General features: G+C 47.7%; 2 protein-coding genes across 7 annotated transcripts in view; both read left to right on the top strand.

Annotated features, from left to right (window-relative positions):
- LOC311311212 (interleukin enhancer-binding factor 3-like) overlaps positions 1-8308 on the top strand; it is an 18119-nt gene extending 9811 nt beyond the window's left edge. For 3 of the 6 annotated variants that reach the window (XM_084440885.1, XM_084440886.1, XM_084440889.1), the window contains 13 exons: positions 1-66; positions 1444-1555; positions 2013-2110; positions 2226-2328; positions 2484-2627; positions 3037-3242; positions 3829-3957; positions 4390-4515; positions 4856-5014; positions 5139-5319; positions 5505-5543; positions 6377-6778; positions 7655-8308. The exon at positions 1-66 is cut by the window's left edge and continues 30 nt beyond it. In XM_084440885.1, coding sequence (XP_084297011.1) covers positions 1-66; positions 1444-1555; positions 2013-2110; positions 2226-2328; positions 2484-2627; positions 3037-3242; positions 3829-3957; positions 4390-4515; positions 4856-5014; positions 5139-5319; positions 5505-5543; positions 6377-6778; positions 7655-7794 — 1905 coding nt within the window. In that variant the 3' untranslated portion in view covers positions 7795-8308. The remainder of the gene's footprint in view (positions 67-1443; positions 1556-2012; positions 2111-2225; positions 2329-2483; positions 2628-3036; positions 3243-3828; positions 3958-4389; positions 4516-4855; positions 5015-5138; positions 5320-5504; positions 5544-6376; positions 6779-7654) is intronic. The other 3 variants (XM_084440888.1, XM_084440890.1, XM_084440887.1) reach the window with 2 other exon arrangements.
- Positions 8309-13018: 4710 nt separating this feature from the next.
- On the top strand, positions 13019-15067 carry acp5a (acid phosphatase 5a, tartrate resistant; the record flags this gene model as incomplete). The annotated part of the gene is made up of 5 exons (XM_084441470.1): positions 13019-13133; positions 13272-13471; positions 13673-13797; positions 13936-14281; positions 14810-15067. 5 exons carry the CDS (start codon positions 13019-13021, stop codon positions 15065-15067), a joined length of 1044 nt encoding a protein of 347 aa, XP_084297596.1.
- Positions 15068-16879: the final 1812 nt, after the last annotated feature.

Below are 16879 nucleotides of genomic sequence, written 5' to 3' on the forward strand. Positions count from 1 at the left end.
ATCGTCATCCGCATCCTGAGGGAGATGTGCAGCCGCGTCCCCACCTGGGCGCCCCTCCGAGGCTGGGTGAGTTGCGGCGCCGGCCTGGCCCTTCGCCGGCCCGGGCGCGTCGAGCTCACACTCTCGTTTCTCTCCGCAGATCAGTCTGGCCTCGCTCCCACTCAGACTGAGTTCCGCCCGGCAGATATTTGCCGGACCAATCACAAGCGTTTATCTAATATGGGGTAGGGCTGTCAACTGAGCTCAGAAATGATATTCCACTTTATCCCAACGGTAGCGTGAAGTAATAAGAACTAATATTTCGAATAATAATATTCCATGTCCGTCTCATGGGATTCAATTATTCAAGTAATACCCAGTCAACATGGGTGACATTTAGTGCAAACGGTCCTTTTATTAGGCCTATAGCCTAGCCAACCGAAAACAGAGGAATAGCCACTTGATCAGATTTAGCGCTTGTTTACAATGTTGCCTGCCGGCTTCCGAGAAAACGCGCTCGGATATTGCGAAAGTAAGGTATTTCTTTTCCTCGCCACCTAGATAGACAGATACTGTAGATAGAGTTGTTTGGCTGTTTTTTCGGCCATGTTGAAAAGAGTGCATACTAGCGTGGAATGTGTTTTGGCATGATGGTCGGGAATAGAAAACCCCACGCCCTCGAGTAGAAACCACATAACGATTGACACATAATTATACTGGTTTCTGCATTTGTGGCTTGTTCTCGTTAGTCCTTCTGTCGAACGTCATGAGTGGTAAACGGTTTCATATCCCCAGATCCATGTCGTGATATGAGAAGGTTTCTCGGCTGTTTCTGATGTCGTGCTACAACTCTAGCCAATGTAAATGAAAAATCTTACTTTGTTTAGTTTAGATTTCAAAGAACACGCTGAGTTTCAAACAAAGACAATAGTTTATTCTATGTTACGATTTGCAATTCGGACTCGAGCACAGGAAGTGAATCCGGGCAAGAGTGAGTCACTTGGGGACGAGGTCGATAGGTTATAACGTGAAAAAGGAAGTGACATAGTTTCAGGATGAAGAGGGCAGGGAAGTGATGTCACACAGGAAGAATTTGTAGTTTTAACAGACTGATCTATGAGAACGAACTACAAAGTTAGAACAACAGTCAAGTAGGAAAACAAAACACTTTGGTGAGACTTGAATTTCATTCACACCAATCAACAGCGTGTGTGTTGTCTCCTCCCAGCCACTGGAGCTGCTGTGTGAGAAGGCCATCTCAACAGCGTGTGTGTTGTGTCCTCCCAGCCACTGGAGCTGCTGTGTGAGAAGGCCATCTCAACAGTGTGTGTGTTGTCTCCTCCCAGCCACTGGAGCTGCTGTGTGAGAAGGCCATCTCAACAGCGTGTGTGTTGTCTCCTCCCAGCCACTGGAGCTGCTGTGTGAGAAGGCCATCTCAACAGTGTGTGTGTTGTCTCCTCCCAGCCACTGGAGCTGCTGTGTGAGAAGGCCATCTCAACCTGCGACCGGCAGATGGGGGCCGGGGAAGCCTTCCGCAGGGTTCTAGAATGCGTGGCTTCCGGAATCCTCCTGGCTGGTAAGTCGGAATTCGGTGACTTATAGTTTTCCTACCGAACACTCGAAGACTTTTAAAAGCCTAAAGTCTGACACCCTCTCACCTAAGCTTTTGCACAGACTGGGATCAAGCAGGATCATTTGCATGAGCCAAGACTAAAAACGTCTGATAATATTAAACATGTTTGATTTTATCGGAACGTCAAGACGAGAAAAAGACAGACTTAAGACCTTTTGGACCGCCACCTTACACCAGACGATGGAGATGACAGGAGTGCGCTACGAGTCTGGCAAAACTCATGATTTTATTCCGACATTGGAAATTTGCCTGCGGAGGTGAAATTGGTTCAAGGCCACCGTTAAAGGAACCAATCAGATTTTGATTCCTATGAATATTCTTTCTAGTTTCTACACTTGTCTGCTTTCTCAAAGATTTTGGCTTCTGTTTGTATTAATATTACCGTTCTCTCCGCGTGAAGACGGCCCCGGCATCAAGGACCCGTGTGAGAAGGAGAAGCTGGACGCCGTCGGCCATCTTGAGCCTCAGCAGCGGGAGGACATCACCCAGAGCGCTCAGGTAGGTAACAACGCCACGATCCGAACTTGAGACGTCGAGTCTCATGTCAAGAGTCTAGGAAGTATCAAGGAAAGACCTGTGAGATTCACCCCCACTGCGCCTTTTTTTCCCCCAGCATGCTTTGCGTCTGGCCGCGTTTGGACAGCTGTACAAAGTGCTGGGGATGGACGCCCTTTCCGCCCGGGTCCGACGACCAATCGGACCGCGAGACACGTCAGGTACCCGCCGTGACGCTCAAATGCGTCCATTTAGATTTTGCATAATTAAAAGTTTGAGATCCTAAATCGAGAACCTCCAATTCCCTTCTGGGTTTCTGTCCCGGTGTGAAAAGCATGACGGGGTCAAAGCTGTTTTCTTTCCTGGCGCTGTCCAGCCCAGATCCCAGCCACAGGTGCCTACAGCCAGCCACCCAAGAGGCCGCACACGACGCCGGAAAGCGCCGCGGACGACAGCCAGCTCAACAGCAAGAAAAGGAAGTTCCTCAAGTTCCAGAAGTTTCAGAAGTTTCAGAGAAAATGTACGGGTCTACTTTTTTACATTACAGTCATTTAGCAGACGCTTTTATCCAAAGCGACTAACAATAATTGCATTTAACGTAGGAAAAGCCAATGTACTACTACTTGCCAGAACTCACAAGTGCATCTTCTTTCTAAAACAAGTGACTAAGAGCATAATCTAGTGCAAAGGCAAAGTGCAAGAATAGCAATCTCAAGTACAGTGCAATACAATATAATACAATAAAATACAATAAGTTGATATAACTGGTTGGTATGAAATAACTTTATACCAAACCTGTCCACTCTGCTCAATCAAAAAAGTTATGTTTATTTTTTTGAGGGGCTTTAAAAGGGGGGGGTGAGAGATTTAAAGGTGAAGAACTTTTCCCCTCTTTCTTTCTCTCTCCATCTTCCCTGTCGTCCCTCCAGCTACAGACGACAGGAACGAGTCCCCAGCGTTCATCAACAACCTCATGCGCCTGAACCAGTACAAACCGGGCTTGCAGTACCGCCTGGCGTCCCAGACCGGACCCGTCCATGAACCGGTGTTCACCATGGCCGTGGAGGTGGACGGGCAGACCCACGAGGCGTCGGGTCCGTCCAAACGCTCCGCCAAACTCAACCTGGCCGGGAAGGTACTGCAGCTGCGAGGCCCTGTGGTGAAAGTGTTAGCGTAGCTAGCATTGAGAGACGTTTAGCTGACGTAGTTAGTATTATGCTAACAACTTCCATTGAATGTTGTTGTCCCTCATATGACAACGTTCTGAGCAAATGTTTTATCCGAGAAGTAAAGCTTTCGGAGGCCAATAACTGAGGGATAAATGTCAGTTGTGAGAAGTCAAACCAGTTTACGTAGTCCCCGACAAAGACGTAACAGGAAAACATGTCATCAATGCAGGATCATTTTTATCCTTTTTCACCTTATCCCGCACTCTTTTTCAAGTCGCAAATGACTTGTCCTATCAATGGAAACAGTTGGAATAGTTTGACTAAGCTCATTAGTTCTTCAAACATCTTCGGTGGCTTTCATGCACACTTTTTTTCAATCTGCTCTACGGTCATCATATACGAACACAAGTGGTCAGCTGGACACATTTGGAGACGCATGATGACAGACACAGGTGTAAACGGCGATGTGTCTCGCTGTCCACTTGTGATCTGATCGTCCAAAACGCATTTTCAAAGACAAGGTCTCTACAGGGTGTCTCTGTGGTCGTCCAGGTCCTCCAGGAGCTCGGTCTGCCCACGGGGCCTGAATCCAAGACGGAGGGCGGCGAGGACAAGGCCTCCGCGTCCGACTCGCCCACAGCCAGCGGCGCCTCCAGCGTAGCGACCGCCGCGTCGGACGAGGTGAGCGGATCTCCGTCCCTCATTCATTCAATCTAACTTTTATTCCTGTTTTTTTTTTTTTTTTTTTTCCTGCATTTCGTTTTATATGTTCTTTTATGTGTTTCTTGCACTTTGTCCTGATGCTTTTAATGTAAAGCTCTTTGAATGGCCTTGTTGCTGAAATGTGCTCTACAAATAAACTGGCCTTGCCTTGCCTCGATCAGTTTGGCAGACTTTCTTTTTTTTTGCCTTTCTTTGAAGTCACTGCATTTTATTTAACGTCTATTTTTAGTCTCATAAGTAATGTTTGCTTTAATCAACATTCAGCCCTTATTTTACCCGATGCATCTTAAATTGCATTACCTATCCATTTGGTTCCTTTAACGGTGGCCTTTGCACTTGATTGGAGGGTTTATTCATTCGTCATGTTTGTGTTTTTTGCCCGTCTGACAGAACGGTCCCATCCTCACCAAGCACGGGAAGAACCCGGTGATGGAGCTGAACGAGAAGAGGCGGAGCCTCCGCTACGAGCTCTCGGCAGAGACGGGCGGCAGCCATGACAAGTGCTTCATCATGGAGGTGAGTCAGTCGCTTAGCGCCGCCGCCGACGACTGTGTTTTATCAAACTCTGGGAAAATAAGAACCGTGCGAACCGACGCTCGGAAAAAATGAATAAGGCGGTTGATGTCTCACAGGCCTCATGAAGAGGAACCTTCTGTCGTTTTTGACCACTTTTTTTTTTTTTTACCATGTATCAACCATGTAAATCATGGTAAAAAGTCAAATTAGTGTTTGCTCGAAAGAAAATGATACATTTTATTTATGTGTGTGTGCGCACACACAGGGCCAAGCCAGCTCCGCTGCATAGCCTCATGGGTATTTGAGTCTCTGTGTCCCGCCTGCTCCCTCCCTCCTGCAGGTGGAGGTCGACAGCCAGAAGTTCAAGGGGCGAGGCTCCAACAAGAAGGAGGCCAAGGCCTACGCTGCTCTGGCAGCCCTGGAGAAGCTGTTCCCCCAGGGCTCGGGGCCCCCCGCCTACAAAGACCCCCTGAAGAAGAAAGTCACCTACACAGACATGGTGAGAGGCAGTTAAAACACACACACACACACTAGCATGCACACAAACACATCCCAACTGTCAGATACATTCACTCGAAAGAACAAATTCACAAACGCACACGTGCGGCCACCGTTGTGAGCAGGAATGCTCTCTGAACGTGGCGTTTCCCTCCCGACAGCATATCCCGGGCTTCGGCACCATCCGAGGCATTCCCTCAGAGGCTGGCCCCGCCCACTGGGGTCGCGGCCGGGGGCGAGGTCGAGGCAAACCAGTTCCCGGCAGCAACGGCAGCGGCGCCGGCATCGGTACCGGTTACAACCAGAGTAAGAAGAACCTCCGTTTAGCTCGCAGCAGTTAGGATAAAAATGGCACAACAACGATTCTGATCATTCATTTGTCGCCGGCTCAATATTGCAGTTATAAACTGTCTAACAAGCACACGATGGCGACTTGGTGTAAATGTCTATCAAACGGAGTCGAAAGTCATTTTAAATTTTCCTTTTAACAGCGAAGTACAACTACAGAAGCAACGCGCGCCCTGGTTATGGTGAGTGTGTGGTTTTCTCCCGGGGGGGGGGAGATGACAGGCGTGTTGGGGGAGCTTCTCTCCCCCCTGCTAGTCTGAGGGGAACTCTGGTGAGGGACTGGGGGGTGTCTGTCTCCAACCTGACTGGCCTTCCTCTGCATCCCGACCTACTCTCTCTCCCTCTCTCTCTCTCTCCCTCCCTCTCTCTCCCTCGCTCTCTCGCTCCCTCTCCCTCGCTCTCTCTCCCTCTCTCACCCTCTCTCTCTCCCTCACTCTCTCTGTCTCCCTCTCTCTCTCTCTCTCTCTCCTCCTTGGCTGCCAGCTTCATACTGGTCTTCTAAATGTCCAGGTCTTATTTAACCCACCGGCAGGCCGTCCTGCTGACCTCTGACGCACATAGCCAGGACCCCCCATCCAGGACCGTCTAGTGACCCGACAGCAGCCTGCGGCGCTCACAGACCATCAGGAGGCTCGAGGCGCCTCTGTCAGCTGACCCATCTACCGGTCACCTGTCACCTAAATACCAAGTCCTTATGACTCGTAGATCAGTGAATGCCTCGACCCGTCTGCGTGTTTTTTGACCGGTGTGAACCCACATAAATATTAGTCCATCTTTTCTTTCTTTAAACAGGCGACAATGGTTAATCAAATCAAATTAAATCAAACTTTATTTGTATAGCACATTTCATACACAGAGTGTGGGGGGGGGGGGGGGGGGGCATAGGTCCCATATATTCCTATACATTCCAGAGGGAAGTTTCACCCGGGAGCCAGAGGTTATGCAGGTGTCCAGTCCTAAACCCTTCTCGCTCGCCAATTTTAAAAAGTCGCCCTCTGTGCTCGTCCCTCCCCAGGTAAACCCTACGGCGCCATGGCCGCCGCCGCGCCCCCCGCCCCCCCCTCGGCCGACGGCGCCGCCGCCACCACGCCCGACACCACCGGCTACGGCACCTTCTACCCGGACGTGGGCTCCGCCCCCACCTACTCCGCTCCGCCCAAACCCGCCACCCCCACCGCCGCCGCCTCCTCCCAGGGCGTGGGGGGCGCGGCTGCCCCCGCCTACCAGTCCGTGGCCCCTCCCCTGGACCAGCAGAGCCCCTACAGCTACGGGTACGGGGAGGAGAAGAAGAAGCAGCTGACCCAGCAGGGGGGTCAGGGTCAGGGTCAGGCCCAGGGGCAGCAGCCCGCGGTGGACTACTCCATGTACAGCACGGCCTACCCCAGCTCGGTCACCGGGGGACAGATGTACAGCTACGGTGAGTACACACACACACACACACACACACACACACACACACACACACACTGACTGTATGTATCATATTGCAGACTGAATTAAAGGAGATTGCTCGTTTTTGACAACCTGGACCTTATTTACTGCATATTATAAGACGTTTGACTCACCGAGATAACTTTGGTGTAATTCGGAGGCCTGTAGAAGAAATTTAAAATCCAGCGCGAGCCAGTATATCCATGTAATGGCGGCAGACCGGGCATTGAGAATGCAGCTTCTAAAAAATCTATTTTCTGCCGCGAAACAGTTGTTTTCATCAATCTGTCTTTATGAATCGCTAGTTGTGCTTCCATAGAGCGAGGGCTTGTGGTTTTTCACATGCTTCTGTAATATGATCTTTAGAAACATCTTTAGAAACGAAATAGCTTCCCCACTTGCTCCAGCACGCATGCGCACAGCACATATCTTCACTTGCATAAACAGACAGTGAGTGTGTGGTCTCTGAATTAATAAAGAAATGTAATGTATAACTAACAGAAATACTTACACAAATAAACTAAATAGCCTAACTCAAATACTCATTGAATGGCTGAAACTGAACAAGGAACAGTCTATCTAAGCCTGTTACTGCCCTCCTGTGGCCGAAAACGGTAAATGCTCTTGTGGTAGCAACATAGAACTGCAGGTCAACAACGGGACAAAGGAACACAGGGAGTGACGACTACTGGACATTTGCTATTCTAGCTGCGCGGCAGCTGGCCAGCCACGCACAAAAAGAGATGTGGCCTACATGGTCGGCCATTATGTGTCAGCTATCCCTGTAGTCTAATATGACGTCACCACCATGCCTCCCGTCTGATTGGTGGGTTTCATGGGTTCCGCTCTCTCTTCTCTCCAGGTTACGGGAACCCCCCGGCGGGCTGGGGCAACCAGCCGGGCTACGGCGCGTACGGAGGGGCCGCCGCGCCCCAGGGCTTCGAGGGCCAGCCCGCCTACCCCATGGGCTACGGCAACATGAACTACCAGTACAACAAATGAGAGATCCAGAGTCTGAGCCCTTTGAGTGGGCTTGTAGCTCTTAACGCGTCGGTTGGTTGAACGGCTCGGGCCATACTCATACTGTATGCTTGTTTTGTTTGTTTGTTTTTCATGGTCTTCTGCTCCGATCTTATTCGTCATCAAGATAACTTCTCTTTTTTTTGTCCTTTTTTTAAAAAACAATTAACTTAATTTCGGACCTTCATTTTTCAAATGATAATTTCATCATCAATAATTTCTGAAAAGCACTGTGGATGTTTTTCTGTGTCTTTTTCAATGAATCGTCTGCATAAAAATGTTACCGATAGCACCTTTAATCCTAGGTTGATGTGAATGTATTCAGACAAGATTAAAGAGAGCCTTGTCAACTTGACACTTTGTCTAAACTTTTAATAGTTTCTTTTATTGTTTTATCTTAAGAAGAGAGTTGTCTTGGATTGTACTGTAGGCTATGTGCAGGTCAGATTTGTTTATGTTATAAAGAAGATGTACAAGGCACATATCTGCTGTTTGTATGAATAAATGACTTATTTTGGAGGAAAGTGTCGTGTGATGAAGTGATTTAGTTGATCGCACACACACACACACACACATCTCTCATTGTGCACAGTATCACAGCTGATTATTCCAACAGATGGCAAAGAAAGCCTGATGATATAAGTTTAAGACAGGGCCTGGATCCCACTGTAAACCGGACGGAGCTGTGACTTCGGAAAGCGTGGTTTCGCCGTGTCGCGGGGTCATCTTGAGTGTGACTAAAAGATGCCGCGGATATTCCTCACGTCTCCGTCACGCCGGCGACTTGCATCATTCGTGACCCGCGGGCGTCAAGAATGCGGAGCTCCAGAGACGCGCCGCCCTGCACATGATGACCCAACTCATTTGGCTCTTTCCAACTACCTTCGACCTCAGCGTTTAAACTCATTGGCCTCCTAGACGCTCTAATTTGTCAAAGATTTTACGGTCAACAAAGATTCAACATCTTACAATTAGTTCCTAGTTGTTACATATCAAGTAACAGTTGAGAGATTATTGATGATGGCTGATTGATACTGAAGGATAACTCACTCAGGGTTGTGGTATATGGCCTGTATACCACGGGTTGTGCTGCGGTCAGAGGAATCCAAAATACAGAGGCAGCGGTAAACACGGAGATCCAAGTTTATTCTCAGAGCACTTCTGTTACTGATAGATGAAAGGATATTATGCCAATTTTACCAAATAAAGCCAAAAGCAAACTACCCCACCTTTAACGCTAGAATGTATATCGTGGTATATACTATACAACGGCTTTTAACCAATCAGATTGCGAGGTAGGAACTACCCGTTGTATAATGTAACATGGAGGGCCTCTCGCCACGTTTAAACCACCGATACATAAGTGATTTTCTACTGGACAGCTTTTGGGGAGCGAGCTTGTCAATATCATCCAGACATGACCAACAGCTCTGCGATATGAGTGATGGGATGAGCGTTTCCATGTGTAGCTGGAGCTTACAGGCAAAACAGGAAGTTGTCGTGGTCTTATGAACTTGGCCAAATGCATGGCAGTGCTTTGCAGCCGTTTGACAAGTAGTGGTTAATGTTTATCTTCTTCAGATCACATGGAAATATACTGTCTTGGTGACTCATCCATGTTGTGGAAGTGACTGTGTGTGTATCTTGTGGATGAGTGTGAGTAGGCTATCTCTGTATCATGAATGTGTGTGTGTGTGTGTGTGTGTGTGTGTGTGTGTGTGTGTGTGTGAACATAAATCAGGGTGTCAAGCTCCTGACAGCATGGACAAGATGTGTTTGAAAGCTACATGGTGTCAAAGCGCTGTAAGATGACAGATCGTAGACCATTAAGATCAGGAGGGACAGGTCAATGATTTATGGGCTGAATTGTCACAGAGAATATTTTATGAGAGACTGTGACGGCAAAATGAAATGATGTCTCACTGAAGGGACGCAAGCTGGAGCTGTAATTCAGGAATTAATATGCAATGCAAACACCAGAGTATCGTTAATCAACAAGCAGCAATTTCAATGTATTTAATAAAGATGTGATCACCAGTGTCTGAGGTAATATTTCTCATAATGGGAGAGTAAGGTTCTGAATAACTATCAGAAACTGTTTATTGCCAGGTGTGGTTTTCACATTCTAGGAATTTGTTTACATGTAGGTCTGTTGGTGCATAACAACAAACAGAGCAAGGACAAGACAGGACAGTGCAAAATACAAGTGGCAAATACAGTTTGGTACCATATATATGGTGCAATCTACAATAATGTACACAATAACACAGTATCAGTGGGGGTCCTGAGCCTTGGCCAGCTGCATTCAAGAAGAAACTACTTTTGTGGCGTGAGGTTTTGGTCCTGATGGACCCTAGCCTCCTGCAAGAGGGGAGCGGTTCGAAGAGTTTGTGACCAGGGTGGGCGGGGTCGACCACAATCTTCCCTGCCCCCTTCAGGGCTCTGGAGGTGTGTAGTTCCTGGAGGGATGGCAGGTTTCAGCCTGGATGACGCGTTGCAGTCCTTGGTTCAGTTTATATTCTCATTCATCTTACTTATGCTAAAAACACAGTTTATCCTCATTCAATTCCATACGCTCATGGATAATCTAACTTCATAACCATTTGTTATTTGTCATTGATTGAATTATGAAAATGATCATTTATGATTATTATGATAATTGCTTGGACGTTGATTGCGTTATGGCAAAGGGTGCTGTCTCACCGAGACCAGACAGGATGCAGACAGTAACAAGCGTGTTTGTCATGGTCTAACTTGGACGCAGGAATGGTTCCACTACAAATCAGAGGAAGTTGTCCTCAGGTGCCCTGATATTCTTCTGGAGCCAAAGAGGAAGCCTCGTTGTAGACAGGACACACCACACACACACACACACACACACACACACACACACACACACACACACACACACACACACACACATACACACACACACACACAGACACACACACACCTTTTTATGAAAGTAGTCAACCTGAAGAATCATATAAACAAAACTGCCAGATGTATGACGCCACCATAGTGCTGAACTTGATTATCAATCGCAGCCTAATAACAAATTAATTTCCTAATTAGGATGGAATTCGGTCTTTGTTAGGGGTGGAGGAACACACACCTCTCTCACCCATGAATACTTTGCATAAAATGTATGTTGAACTGAAAGTAATTTGAGAAAGCTTTCACTTTTGCTGCAGAGTTTTCTCCCTGCTCAGCCCTTGCGTTAAACCTGTGTCATGTGACCCTGACTTCAAGGCTCAGTTGCACCTGTCCAGTTCTCCCTCCCAACTGAGCAAACCAGCTCCATCGCTCACTGTGTTTTTAATGCATGGGGGGACATTGTGCATGTTATCATACGACATTCAAGATATTAACAAGAGGGACAGAGTGTGAAGAGGAGTGGAACAGAGAGAGAGATAAAGAAATAAGGAAGAAGCAAACATAGGGGTAGGGAGAGCAGTGGGGTCTAAAATCTGGCAGCCATGGGAGACCGTGCCTTCTCTGTGCTGGGGGCCCTGTATGTGGAACTAGCTCCCAGAAATGATTAGGGCCGCGTTTCCCAGAGGCATCGTAGCGCTACGTTCATCGTAACACTATGTTCATGAACGCCGTAGCTTACGATGAACGTAGCCCTACGATGCCTCTGGGAAACGTGGCCCCGGACTCTCTTAAATCTGGCCTTAAGACTCACCTGTTCCACATCGCCACCCGATACGGCCCGCAGGCTCTAAGGTGTCGATAGGGCCCCGCAGGCTCTAAGGTGTCGATTGGCCCTTCAAACCGGTCATGTTAATGTCTTATCTAGTTCAGTTTATTTCTTTAGTTATTTGAATTATTCATGGTTATCTGAATAATCTTTGAATTAATATCTTATTCCCGGTTTTGCATCTTTTAATCCCTTTGGCCCTAATATATCTTATTGATTTGATCGTTTTTATCTTTGCCTGTAAAGCACCTTGAGAGTTCTCTGTAATTTAAAGTTGTGCTATATTAATAAATAAAATAAAATAAATAATTATTTTTATAATGAAATAAAATCCATAATTATTATTATTATTGTTATTATTAAAAAAAAGATTGATGGCAGATGAAAGCAAGAGCAGTGGGAGGCCATGTGGGGGGCGGGGGGGTGGAGCAGTTAAATAAGAAACACTGATTTAACACCGAGGTGGAAAAAGTGGAGTCTGACCATCAGGACCTGACTCAGGGTGCGTGAGCAGCGGTCATCGCCCGTCTGGCGGCCCGTGAGGGTGATAAAAGCTGAGGACGGCGTGAGGGAGAGGTAACGGCACCGCAGACCTGAGATGAAGAAGGAGGAGGAGGAGGAGTGACCATCCAGGAAGACACTCCTTTGGACAGGGACGCCTAATCTCCTTCAACACCGCCACCATTCACAGTGAGTGGCTATTGTTCTATAGGTGCATTATGGGGATCCTGTGTTTCCATGGTCGGTTGGATGTGTTTTGTTCATGATATTTGGAGAAAGGGAGTTATTTATATTATTGGTGGTGAGTCTTGAGATTTCTTTCTTTCTTTTAGTTACTGTTGTGACACACACACACAGAGGCAGACACTTGTTTCACTAGGCACACACACACACTCACGAGTGCACATCATTGTCAGCCTGCCTTGTTTTTTCCTGATAAGGAGAGCAAGGCGACTCTTTCAACAGCAGCTCTTCAAAGCTTGTTTTTTCTGAAACTGACTGGAAAAGTTCATGCAGCTACGCTCGTTTTTGTGAGCAGTGACTCAGTCGTCGGCGCCGGGTTTCTGGGTATGATTTCAGTTCACTGACCTTCCTCAAAATACAACCAGATTTTTCCATAGTAACTGGTGAAATATGACCTCTGTGACCCCTCCTCCCCCCTGCCTTTAAAGCAGTGGAGTTTGGGTGATTACAATTAGTCCCAGCTGTGACTGGTCAAATCAGGGCGTCAGCCATTTTGTCCCTATAAGAGGTGGAGAGAGCTACAGAGAACGACAGGGAGAAAGAGACAGTCAGTTAGACGAAGCACGGTGAGAAGTGTTTGGTGGTTGTTTCGTTTGAGCTTGTGCACTCTTACACAATTGTTTTTGTACTGTTACTGCAGTATTTGACATTTTATATTTGATGTTTTGTGTTTAGCAGTAAAGAAATCATACACCCCAACCCTGCTTGATTGCAGATGAGCGAAGGACCCGGTAGTTAAGTCTTTTGTCTCTCCCCCAGATGGCTCTCACCTGGTTCACCGCCCTGCCAAGCACCCTGACCACCCTGTTGGCTGTTGTCACTCTGGTTCAATGCTACCCAACTTCCTTCATGGACCTGGGCAAGAGAGGCGGCAGTAAACACCCTTTTGATACTAAAAAAAAAAAAAAATTGAATATGTTAAATTGTGTACACACGTTCTAGAAGCAGTACTTTGGCTTGTTGGTGGCGGCGTCACTGATTTGGGAAATGTGCTTCCTGCGTTTCCCCTCAGAAAACCGAACGTCCATCAAGTTCTTGGCGCTGGGGGACTGGGGCGGTGTGCCCTACCCCCCCTACATCACCCCTGTGGAGAAGGCCACCGCGAGGGAGATGGGGCGGGTGGCGCAGCAGATGGGAGCCGACTTCATTCTGGCCCTGGGTGACAACTTCTACTACACCGGGGTGAACAGCGTGGACTCACCCAGGTTCAAGGTCAGTGGGTGTCCAGCAAAGACTCTTTAGTAGAATTCAGTCACTCATGTGTTTCTACTGGACAGTTGAGGCCTTTATTGACTCCCAAGTCCATGTTGCATGTCACCGTGCTCTGTTAAGACCATAGGTGGTTTTGAGACTGGGTGTTGTGCTCGTATGAAGGTTTAATTCTCAACCCTGTCTTCTCAACCCTGTCGTTAGGAGACCTTTGAGGACGTCTACACGGCCGAGTCTCTGGACATCCCCTGGTATGTCCTCGCTGGAAACCACGACCACATGGGCAGCGTCCGGGCGCAGATCGAGTACAGCCACAAGTCTGACAGATGGTGAGTAATCTCCCAGCATCCCTCTGGAGCTGAAGTTTCATTTTTGTGGGGAAGGGGCTTATGGACGATGACCACCACAGGTTCTTGGTCGCTTTATCCTTCCCAAGTTCTCAACCATTTATTTTGTCTCGCCTCCAGGCGCTTTCCTTACTACTACTATGAACTCAACTTCCGCATCCCCAACACCGGCAAGACCCTGAGCATCATCATGCTGGACACCGTGATGCTCTGCGGCAACTCTGACGACTACCTGGACGAGAAGCCCCGCGGCCCCCTGCACGCCGTGGACGCCAACCGCCAGCTCGTCTGGCTGCAGCAGCGGATGGCGCAGTCCAAGGCCGACTTCCTGCTGGTGGCGGGGCACTACCCCGTGTGGTCGGTGTCTGAGCACGGCCCCACCGACTGCCTGCTAAAGAACCTGCGCCCCCTGCTGGTCAAGCACAAGGCCACCGCCTACTTCTGCGGCCACGACCACAATCTGCAGGTTGGTTGGGTTTTTTTCTGAATTACCGTCTTGTTCTTCACTACGGTAGGCCTCCTGTCTTCAACTATTCTCTCCTAGGAAGTACTTGGTCCATGTTTATTCCCAGTAAATGTTCTCAGCCAATAGGCAAACATTTTCCAGGAGCTTGCTCGATCGTCTCGTTGGTAGAGGTCAGGAAAGAATTTTTACAGCTCACCTTTCTGGCCCCTGGTGAACTTTTTATTTTTTTGCTTCCCTCTGGAATATGTATGGGTGGGACCTACACCCACCCTCCCATTGCTCTCTGTAAAGCGCATTTCGTTGCCTCTGTATGAAATGCGGCGCTATACAAAAAGTTTGATTTGATTCGTCCAACCCCATTGGAATCTTGAGCCTTTTGAGGCAGATATGGAGGTATATTGTTTGGATCTATAACCGTGAATCTCATTTGGTTCTTGGACCTGATGGAGGTCAGTCCTGAAAAGCCATGACCGGCGTCCATTTTGTTTTGAGTAAATCTGTAACGACCTGATCACATCGTCTCTCCAGTACATCAAGGAGGCTGGCGTGGGCTACGTGGTGAGCGGCGCCGGTAACTTCCTGGACCCGGATATCCGCCACTGGCACCACGTCCCTCGCGACGCCATCAAGTTCTTCACCGGCCAGGCGTCCACGCTGGGAGGCTTCGTCCATGGCGAGGTCACCAAGGACAAGATGGTCTTGACCTTCGTCCAAGCCAAGGGGACGTCCCTATACCGCACCGTCTTGCCCCGCAGGGATGTAGAAGACCAATCAGATCGGTTGTAGTGGAAGGGGAGGCGTGGCTGAATGGTAAAGCGTCATTGTTTGATGTACAGTAGGCGTGACTGGATGAGTGACTTGTGGTTTAGACTTGGTTTTAATGGCTGGCATTTCAGTGTATAGTTTACTTTTTAAAACTTTGACATTATACCACTTTACAGCCATTTAAGTCGGGAGAAAATAAATAATTTTAATGTATAAGGGGAGGGTAAAGAGAAATTCAATGTTTTATAGTTGATTGCTAAAATAAATCTTCCTTTTTTCTTTTATTTAGACTCTCTTATGATTTGTAATTGTAAAATGTTCAATGTTTTATAAAGATGTTTGTCTTCCATTAAAAAAAAGAATGAAAATGAAAAACATTTGATTGTTTTACTTTAATTGAAAGGAGCAGCTTTCATTTGTAATGAAATGTTTAATTGTTTGTTTAAAGGCTGTGCACTAGACTGTTCTGTTCTATAGAGTTCAAATACCCTGCTCCAAAAAATTAAGGAAACACCTAATCATCACAGTATAACACACCTAATCATCACAGTATAACACCCTAATCATCATGGTATAACACCCTAATCATCATGGTATAACACACCTAATCATCACAGTATAACACCCTAATCATCACAGTATAACACCCAAGTCAATTAAACTTCTGGGACATCCATCTGTCCAGCTAGGAAGCGTAAATGATTGTGAATCAAGTTCACCTGCTTTGGTGCAAATGAAACCAATAACAGGTGAACAGGAGAGGCAACAGCAAGAGAAACCCAAAAAAGGAAATGTGTTTTGCAGGTGGTGGCCACAACATTTCTCTCTTATCCTTCCTGGCTGATAGTTTAGCATGTTGCTAGTGCCTTTGTCATTACTAGTAGCATGAGGCGGTAGCTGCAGCCCAGCCAGGGTGCACAGCTAGTCCAGCTCCCATGGTCAGACCTCACGCTGGGGCAGTGGCCCTGGGTTCCTCCTGGAGCAGTGGTCCCTGGGTTCCTCCTGGAGCAGTGGTCCCTGGGTTCCTCCTGGTGCCGTGGGCCCTGGGTTCCGCCGGGTCCCGTGGGCCCCGTGTTCTTTCTGGTGCCGTGGGCCCCGGGTTCTTCCTGGTGCCGTGGGCCCTGGGTTCCTCTGGTACCGGACGATGCTCGGCCTCATGTGGCCCAGTGTGTGAAGGCACTTCCTGGATGACGAAGCCATTGATTGGCCCTCATGTTCCCGAGACCTGAATTGAGAATCCTTGGGATGTTATCGGTACATCCGGCGTCACCAAGTAGGGACACAGACTGTCCAGGAGCTCTGACGGCCTGGTCCAGGTCTGGGAGTACATCCCCCAGGACGCCATCTCCCATCTCATCAGGAGCCCAGATGTCACACGCGGGGGCCATACACACTACTGAGACACATGAGTTGTGATGACATTCACAAGTTGGATCAGCCTGTGATCTCAATTTTTCACTATGATTTTCGGTGTGATTTTGAATCCAGCCCTTAATGGGTTAATGATTTTGGTTTCCATTTCCAATCTTATGTTGTTCTCGAATTAGTCATCAAAGATTTTCAACTTGAATATTTAATTCATCGAGATCTTAGATGTGTGATTTAAGTGTTCCCTTAATTTCTTTGAGCAGTGTATATATTCTACACATACTGTAATAGCCTAGTAGTGTACTGTAGATGTGAAATCCTCAGTGCTAGCCTAATTAGCCTGCTCTTTTCACAAGAGCCCATAGGGGGCAGTGCTCAGTTTCCTCAAAGCACTGTAAGAACTCACTTCCTGATTTTAATGACTTGACACCAGGCTACTAAACTGGTGTGGTTAAAATGGAAGGG

This window comes from Borostomias antarcticus (genome assembly GCF_949987555.1).
Source record: "Borostomias antarcticus genome assembly, chromosome: 7".
NCBI classification, from domain to species: Eukaryota; Metazoa; Chordata; class Actinopteri; order Stomiiformes; family Stomiidae; genus Borostomias; species Borostomias antarcticus.